A 9,399-nucleotide genomic window follows, 5' to 3' on the forward strand; every position below is an offset into this window, starting at 1 on the left:
CCACTTATAGGGTTTATTCTACAGAAACAAAGAGGGATGTCTATAAAGATTCCGAGAAATACAAAAGTAAGAAACCTGGATGAATATCCCTTAAAAAGAAAAATCAGGGATATAGAGATTAAATGCTAAACCTCTGTCCTCAAGTTGCCATCCGGTGGAGAAGACAAAAAGTAAGCCAAGTCCCCCCCACCCCCCGCCCCGCCGCCAGCATGAGAATGCAATGGTAGAGGCACACAGAGAGGAGCAGTCCTTGGATGGAAGCCCCAGGCCTGCCGGAGGAGGAGGAGTTAGCTAGGCAGAAAAGGGGACCAGAGGTCCAGCCAAAGTAGCTGCCTGCTCAAAGACAGGCCCTTGAGATGACCACACACAGAAAGGCTCACAGGTCACTGGAAGGATTGGGGCCAGGCTGCAGACAGGAACAGGCAAGTGCTGGGCTTCACAGACCACAGGGGACCAGCAGCCCTGACACATCCCTGGAAGAGAGGGTCCACCCAAGGGACTGGGTGACCCCTGGGCTGCCTGAGGTGGGACTGGGAGACAGGCAGTCCAGCAGGAAGACAGTCCAGAACGACCTTTCCTGGTGTAGGTGACTAAGCGATGATGTTTATGAAGGTGGAGACAGACGCTTCCCGAGAAGCTTGGGGAGAGAGGAGCAAGGTCAGAAGCGATGAGCTCCGTCTGCATTGCACACATCAAGCCTCGGTGACCAGTGACCCAAAGACTGCTTGACACCATGTCTGAGAATCTGTGGATATGTGTAGGCAGAAAGGAAGAGGACCTGGAATTCTAGGACTTTCTCACCCCTGGAGGTCACAGGGATGTTAGTGTTTAGCAGGGAGTGAAAGTCCAGGCAGTTACTCTTGGCAGTAAAATTGGGAAATCCAGATCAACAACCAGAAGATATCAGAAGGACATGCAGAGGTACAGAGACTGGGACGTGAACCAGGAGACTGAGAGACTGGATCAAGGTCATCTGAGGGAGCCCAAAGGGTTTCCCAGTTTGTCCTTGGGCTGGGTAGCATTATTTGGAGTTTTTGTGGGATGCTCTGGAACAATTAAATTAGGCATGTATTGAGGACAGAGGAGACTACATATCAAGCTGGGTACTGTCTGAATCCAAACACTTGTCTTCCTTTGGGGCTAAGGATGGCTCCAGGAAGTTGCTTGTTCACTGCCTTCTGTGTGATGCTGTTGGTTTTACAACTTGAGTGATCAAGCAGCATATTCCGGGATGATTTCCCCACAGATCTAAGAATAAGGAGTTGATGCATATCCTTTTAGAGTGAATGAACTCTTCATGCCTGGCTTCGGGATTCTTGCTTTGGCTAGGACCCCAAGGCTAGAAGACATGAGTACTTCCTTAATGTTTGTATTGCCAGGGCCCAGCACAGGCCAGCACCATGGCAGAATTTGATGAATCAGAGACATTATCTTGGAGATGAACATAAACTGGGCCACCAAGAAACCATGTTGAAATAAACAAAAGGAAAAGCATGCAGTTTCTTCTCGTAGGAAATCCAGCAGGGTCTACAACTACTTCGAACCTCTGAAATGTGTGCACCAGGAGATGAATCATGCTGATGAATGGATGCTGTGTGGCTGAAAACTGACCACGCTTTTCTGCCATAAAATCACATTCTGATATATTCACCAAGTCAGTGAAAAGCTTTATGGATTGACTCTTTTTAAAACAGATCCTGAGACTCTAATCCATGCTTAGTGTAATAGTTGGAACAAAGACTGTGCTTCACGTTCTAGGTGCTTTTATTTGTATTTTGAAAAAGTGTCCCAGAGTTTTAATGCAAAGTCAGAGACAGCTGGGTAAGGTTTCCTGCCTTTTGTCTTTCACCTGGGGATGGACATGCAGGTCACACTGCAAGCTGGTTGAGGAGGGAGCCCTTTGCACCAATCTAGGGGACGCAACCAGGGTCACTTTGTAGGATGTGGGCAGATGCGAGCAATGACATCCATATGGCTCTGGAATGCAGGGAATTCATTCTGTGCTGGCTCACAGTGCCGTCTGCTGAAAGAGCTACTGGAAAGTCAGTTTGGGCATGAAGCTTCCATTGAGAGTTAAGATATTACTGCATCAAAGAGGCAGAAGAGACCAGGCACGGTGGTCCACACCTGTAATCCCAGCACTTTGGGAGGCCGAGGTGAGTGGATCACCTGAGGTCAGGGGTTTGAGATCAGCCTGGACAACATGGTGAAACCCTGTCTCTACTAAAAATACAAAATTAGCCTGGCATGGTGGCACATGCCTATAGTCCTAGATTTGGGAGGCTGAGGCAGGAGAATCACTTGAACTCGGAAGGCGGAGGTTGCAGTGGGCCAAGATCGCACCATTGCACCCTAGCCTGGGCAACAAGAATGAAACTCCATCTCAAAAAATGAAAGAGAAAAAAAGGCAGAAGAGGCCTCTTTGAGCAGGGGAAGAGTAAAGGGTAAAAAGAAGGGATGCCTTTAGATGAGAATCAGGTGATGATGAGGCATTTCCTTATTTCAATCAAGTATCAGTTCTTCTCCTGCCTCATCTGAAAATATATTAGAATGCATTGCAAATGCAATAGTCTGCTGGTTCAAATGTTACAGTGATGCTTTCCTATTACCCAACAGAATTATCTTAGAGAATGTTTTCTTAGGACATATGTATCAGTAAGCAATGTTCAATCATAAAAGAGCCTGCACTCATTTTTTTCTTCAACAGGGTCTCGCTCTGCTATGGCCTGGGGTGCAGTGGCATAATCAGTTTACCACACACTCGACCTTCCAGTCTCAAGTAATCCTCCCACCTCAGCCTCCCCAGTCTCAAACTCCTGGGCTCAAACAATCTGCCCCTCTTGGCCTTCCAAAGTGCTAGGATTACAGGCGTGAGCCACTGCACCCGGTCAAGGAATACATTTTACTGGGTCCACAACATACTTCCTTTTTGCTCCTGATGGCTCACTTATTAGATGAGTTCTTAGAAGCCGTGATTTGAGGAAGATTTAACCCCTACCCATTCCTATTTTCTCTCTCATTTTCTGTCCGAAACCAGTCAGCCCCTTAGAGGCTCCCATGGCCCCCTGGCTGTGTGAAAAGGCAGGCTATCAGGCCAGGATCTGTGGAGTCTTTTCTCTTTCTCTCTCTCTCCCCTTTTGTTTTCTTTCTCTCTTTCTTCTTTTCCTTTTCGTCCCTCCCTTCCTTCTTTTTGTGTAGATGAGGTCTCTCTCTGTCACCCAGGCTGGAGTGCAGTAGCACAATCATAGCCCACTGCAGCCTCAACCTTCTGGGCTCAAACAATTCTCCCACCTTGGCCAGCTAATTTTTTTATTTTTTGGAGAGACAGGGTTTCACCATGTTGCCTAGGCTAGTCTCAAACTCCTGGCCTCAAGCAATCCTCCAGCCTCAGCCTCCCAATGTGTTGGGATTACAGGTGTGAGCCACTGTGTCTGGTAGGAGAGGGCTTTTGTTTTTTCCAATCTGGCTGCTGTACTGTGTAAAAGCCTTTCCAGCTGAAGGCTCAGATAATTTTTTTTTTTTTTTGTCTATACCCGACTCAACTAAGAGCTCAAAGCCCTAGCGAATCCAGTTCAAGTCTCAGCTGGAAACTCAGGCTCCACATGCAACCGCAAGCTTTCCCACCCTTTTCTCCTGCTTTTGCCTGAAGATCGTGCCAATCAAGAACTGTGGAGCAATAGATGATTAAGATAAAGAAGCAGCACCTCTCACACTTCAATGTGGACATAAATCACCTGGGGATCTTGTTTAAGCACAGATTCTGCTTCAGTGGGTCTGGGGTGGGGTGTTGCTAACAAGTGCCAGGTGTTGCAGATTTTGGGCCTTACACCACACTCTGAGCCAGAGGCATTGACGAAATGATCTCACTGTCATCAACCCGGTCCAGAAGCCAAGTCTAGGGCTACTTGAACTTCTGTAGCCTCCCAGCCTTTCCTTTAAAAGGTGTCTTCCCACTCCAAAGCCCCAAGCTTGCTGGGTGGACCCCACCCCCACCTTCATTGCCTGTAATGCTGTTCATTCCTCCACATCGTCCTTTGTCCCTCCATTTCTTAAAATGTGTCAGTTGGAGTTTCTCCCTCAGGATATTACTGAGCCTCTTCTAACCACAAAACAACGTTGGCCACTGTAGTGGGCAACGTGCAGTCAGCACTGAGCCTGTGACTTTTCTCAAGTCCAAAGACTTGCATTCAGTTTAGGAAATTTCCCTTGAAAGAATGTCAGCACCTCTGTCCACCGTCTGCTTGCCAAGTGTATGTCTCTTGGCATTTTTTCTTTGCTTGCTTATTTACTGCACACGTGCCTTGTTTTGGAACTCTTTACATATCCGGTCCTCTGGTCAGCCCAGCATTTCTCTAAAGGGCAGTAATTATAACTCAGTGCCTTTGTAATGGTTCTCCCTGGCACTAAGTCCCAGCATGCAACAGGGTAAAACTTAGCAAAACTAAAGGAAAATCAGATTTCTATGGAAGTAATTTGTATTAAAGGCTTTAGAGGTGTGTACTTTGTGGCCTAGTAGTTCTAATTTTAGAAGTCAATTTAAAACATCAAATATAAGCAAATTTTAAAAACACAGTATGATATAAAAGCTAAACATTGGAAACATCTTAAATACCCAACAATAATGAAATGATTATAAATTATGCCTATATTCATGTAAGCACCTTTTAGAAAACATCTTCTCTAAGAACATTTAATAAAACTGTTCTGGCCAAGTGTAGTGACTCACATCTGAGAGGCAGAGTGGGGAGAATTGCTTGAGGCCAGGAGTTTGAGACAAGCCTGGACAACATAGAGAGACCCCTGTCTTTACAAAAACAAAAATAAAATTAGTCTGTGTGGTGGCACAAACCTGTGGTCCCAGCTACTCAAGAGGCTGAGGTGGAGGGATTGCTTGAGCCAAGAAGTTTGAGGCTGCAGTGAGCTGTGATTGTGGCATTGCACACTCCAGCATGGGTGACATAGCAAGATCCTGTTTTTAGAGGGAAACAAAGTTCATTATATAGCATAAGGCGAAAGGAGCAAGTTGTAAAACTAGATAAACAGCATAGTTACAATTTTATAAAATATACAAATATATGTGCAGAAAAATAAGTGAAAATAAAATACACCAGAGGTTAATACAGTTGATTGCTGAGTAGCATGACTACAGGTAACTTTTACAGGTTTTTTCACTTCTTTGCATTCTGCAGGTTTCTTTTGCAATGAATGTATGGTGAGATTTATAATTATATAGCTTGTAAATTACAACAATTCATAGTATACTTTACAATGATTTTTTAAAAACTGTCTTGTCTTCTGAACTTCATCACAAATTCCTCAAGGGCAAGGACTGTTTCTTTGGTGTCAGCAAGCCCCTGTTTCAGAGGCCTCTTGATTGGTATTCATTGATGCCGCTAGTAATTGATTCTTTGTCTTAACAGGTTCTCTTTTTCTAGCTGCCTTAGAAAAAGTCTCCTTTCGTATCAGGCAGGTCTACAGGTGCTTCTGATCCTCTCCCTAGAGATAGGCTATCTGATAAAGCCCTCTAAGCCTTCCTTTTTATTTTTTATTTTTTGAGTCTCGCTCTGTCTCCCAGGCTGGAGTGCAGTGAGCGATCTGGGCTCACTGCAGCCTCCGCCTCCCGAGTTCAAGTGATTCTCCTGTCTCAGCCTCCCCAGTAGCTGGGATTACAGGCACCCACCACCACACCCGGTTAATTTTGTATTTTTAGTAGAGATGGGGTTTCACAGTATTGGCCAGGCTGCTCTAAGCCTATTTCATAAAACCCTTCTCCCAGGCCATCAACAACTTGACAATTAGTACTGACAGGTGATGCCTTTTGGGATCAGGTCTCTAGCGGTTCTCTTAGCATTCTTCTCTTGAATAGCACCCAAAAAACAACGGCAAAAATCAGCCCCTATCCTAGGTTGCTCCGTGGAGGCCATCAAAACGAGACGCCCCGGCTGGTTGCGACGCTCCTTTCCCCAGGCTCTGGGATTGTGGAGAAGATAGCGCGCACCCACTGGCGATCTGCCGCGGAGCTGCAGCGTGGGGGTGTGGCGTGGCTGGTCCTCCAAAGCGCGGGGCGGCGATGTGGGCGGGGATATGGGCGGGTCCTCCGGGGCTCGGCGGGCGGGGCGCGGGGAGGTGGGCGGGGCCGCGCGCGCCGGGCGCTCCCCCCGGCTCCTCCCGCCGGCGCGGCCCCTGCGAGTCCCCGAGGGCGCCGGCGGCCAGCCCAGCTCGCCGGCCCGCCAGCACCGGTAGCAGCCCGGCCGGCCAAGCGAGCGCGGGCCGGGCCGGGGCTGGGGCCGGGGCCTGGGGCGCCGCCCCGGGAGTCTTTCTGCGGCCCCTGAGGAGCGAGGGCGACGACGAGGCTGACCGGGGCCGAAACCATGAACCGGAGTTTTCACAAGTCACAGACCTTGCGATTCTACGACTGCAGCGCGGTGGAAGTCAAGAGCAAGGTAAGCCCCCCGCTCGCCCCGGCGGCCCTGCGCCCAGTCTCTTGGCTCATCAATGGGGCGCCCCGCGGAGGGGAACTGGGGCGGCGTGGAGGCGACAGGCGCCGGCGACAACTTTCGAGTTCGGGCGCCGCGCGCCGCTCCGCGGGACGCGCACTGGGGACCCCGGCCGTCCTTCCCGCCCCCCGCGCGGACACAAAGCCCGGCAGCCGCGGCGCTCAGAGGGCCGAGGGCCATCGGACAGTCCGTGCAGACTCTGGACCCGCTCCGCGGGAGCTGCTCTTTTGTTCCACGAGCGAGAGGCGATCGGGGCGCGCCACACATTGGAGGGGAGGGCGGCCTTTCCGGGACGAATTGAGGGCCAGGGGCTGCTCGGATTCGGGGCCGTGGAGGGGCTCTGGGGGCCCGGACCGTGGGATGGCCCTGGCCAAGGCGCCTTCAAGGCTGCAAAGGACGCTTGTTACCGGCCAGGAGGAGACTTGCCGCCGGCTCGGAGCCGGGCGTCCCGCACCCGCTCGGTACCGAACATCCAGGCACCAGGCGCGCTCCCCGGCGCAGACCCAGAGCACGCACCGGGCTCTCCCCCTGCCCAGACCCAGACCACGCCTCCCCGGGCGCGTCCCCGGGCCAGACACCCCACCCCGCCCCACCCCAGACTCCCCAACCTCCGGACGCGCCCCGCCCCAGACCCAGCCCACTCCCCGGGCGCGCCCCGGCTCAGACCCAGACCCCTCCCGAGCGCGCCCCCGGTTCAGACCCATACCCAGACCACCCCCACGGGCGTGCCCGGCCCCTCCCGCTGCCTGCGCCCGGGCCGAGCGTGCCTGAACTTGCAGGTCGCGATGCGCGTCTGGGTAATTGGCTGATAGGATCTGGCGCTTCTGCCCTTTGCGGGGGCGGTTCCTTCGCCACAGATGCTGTTTGTGAGGGTCTCCTTGGTGGACCCCGCAGGCTGAGGAGGAGCTGCAGTGGTTCGGGGTCCTGCGGGAGGGGGTCCCTCTAGTCTTTTGCTGGCTACTCTCTGGGAGTTGAGCGGCCCTTTCGCCCTTTCTTCGCACCCCGGTTTTCAGAGTTGTAGGAAAGGCTCCTAACGGCGGAGTGGGAGCCCGCACCCGCAACTCTGTGCCTATCTTGGGCGCAGGGTGGGTGTTCCCTCCCCGGTCTCTGGGGAGGCAAGTCTAACAGCCTTCTCTCCCTGTGCTGCTCTGACGTTTGGTGTAGGATTTCCAGGGTGTCTGCAGAGGATTAAGGGGGTTGTCCCAGCAACGGCGTGGCCACCTCTCCAGCCTGCTACAGTGATTTGCAGGATCCTTCTCTACTTAGGGGTACACGGTCTTTTAACGAATCCCTCATTTATCATAAGATCCTGTCCTTACCCTTGCCCCATGACCTCGGCCCCACACCCATCTTCTCTGGAGCACAGAAGTGCCCCCAACTCCCCCAAATCAAGTGTGCCAGATGTGGGTTAGGTGAAGGGAAGAGCCCACAAGCATGGGTGGGAGGTTTCTTTAGCTCAGTGGGAACACGGCTGTCTGGAGCTGCACTATCTAGTACAGTAGCCAATAAGCACGTGTGGTATGTAATCTTATTTAACTTTTTATTTTGATGTTATTGTACATTCACAAGTAACTGTGAGAGAGGTCTATATTCTCAGCCTCTCAGCCTTTGCTCAGCCTCCCTGATGGTGACATCTCGTGTGACTAGCACACTGTCCTATCCTGGACCTTATCGGGTCTCAGCAGCGTAACACACTCATTCGTGTATGCCTAGGTCTGTACGGTTGTGTGACCACCAACTCAATCAAGGTGCAGAACAGTTTCGCCCTTTCATCCTAGGATCCTTCCTGCTCCCCTTCACAGCAGCTGTTTAACCAGGGAGGACTGATTGGTTAACATGAACGTTAAAGATTCAGTTCTGTGCTCATTGGCCCTCTGCAGAGGGTGGCTGCCTCCTCACACACACAGCTCCAGAAAATCAGAGGCCTCAACAAGGCCCAGGGTAGGTCTGGAGGACACGCCCTCACCAGGCCTCATCCTGCAGTCCTGGGCTGCTGGCACTATAGAGGCTGCCTCTGCCTTCCCTGAGGTGTCAGCCTGCCTGTCTCTGCTGGCTCCTCTTGGCAAAGAAGGGGTGCTGCCTCACACCCCAAGCATGGATTCAAGTTCAGATGCAGCAAATGCTTGTCTGGAGGTGAGTGGCAGAGCTAGAGTTTTGGTTGAACTTGAAAGGGCCGCACTGACCTGGGCCTTACTGGACTTGCTGTTGTGCCCTCCCCACCATGATGGGGCTGAACTTACTGCTTGTCCAGAGGGTCCCTGTGGCTCTTCCTTCTGTGCACAGCCTCCCACTTACCCACTTTATGGTTACTGTTTGTTACTATGGCATCTATCTCTATAGGGAGACGCTGTTGTCAAAATACAGCAAAGCCTTATGACAGACTAAATGTAGCACCATAACACCATGGTTTGGTTTGTGGGGAAAATGGCGTCTGGGGAGCTAAGTCCAGCCTCAGTTCTGCCACCTACTGCATTTGTGAGCCTTTGGGCAAGTCATTTACCTTTTCCGAGCATCAGTTATGTCATCTGTAAAATGGGCATGATACCTTTTCTGCTTACCTCTCAAGATGAAATGCATTGAATACAAGAGCACTTTGAGTTAAATACTGCAGGTCAGAATTCTTTGGCATTTTAAGATACTGGGTTGGAAAACTGCCTTAGGTTCTCTCAGAATTTTTGCCATTAACCATTTGCCACAGATGGTCAGTCCCCAGTGCTTAGGGACAGGATCCTGGTGTGTGTGTGTGTGTGCAAGGGGGCAATGGTCAGTCCCCAGTGCTTAGGGACAGGATCCTGGGGTGTGTGTGTGTGTGCAAGGGGGCAATGGTCAGTCCCCAGTGCTTAGGGACAGGATCCTGGGGTGTGTGTGTGTGTGCAAGGGGGCAATGGTCAGTCCCCAGTGA

General features: G+C 51.4%; 1 protein-coding gene across 2 annotated transcripts in view; it reads left to right on the forward strand.

The window, feature by feature from the left end:
• Positions 1-6,161: 6,161 nt before the first annotated feature.
• Positions 6,162-9,399, forward strand: part of PARD6G (par-6 family cell polarity regulator gamma) — a 104,821-nt gene continuing 101,583 nt past the window's right edge. For both annotated transcript variants that reach the window (XM_017863451.1, XM_017863452.1), the window contains exon 1: positions 6,162-6,443. In XM_017863451.1, the coding sequence (XP_017718940.1) occupies positions 6,372-6,443 (72 nt within the window). In that variant the 5' untranslated portion in view covers positions 6,162-6,371. The remainder of the gene's footprint in view (positions 6,444-9,399) is intronic.

The sequence above is a fragment of the Rhinopithecus bieti genome, unplaced genomic scaffold (assembly GCF_001698545.2).
Source record: "Rhinopithecus bieti isolate Rb0 unplaced genomic scaffold, ASM169854v2 scaffold_69716, whole genome shotgun sequence".
Lineage (NCBI taxonomy): Eukaryota > Metazoa > Chordata > Mammalia > Primates > Cercopithecidae > Rhinopithecus > Rhinopithecus bieti.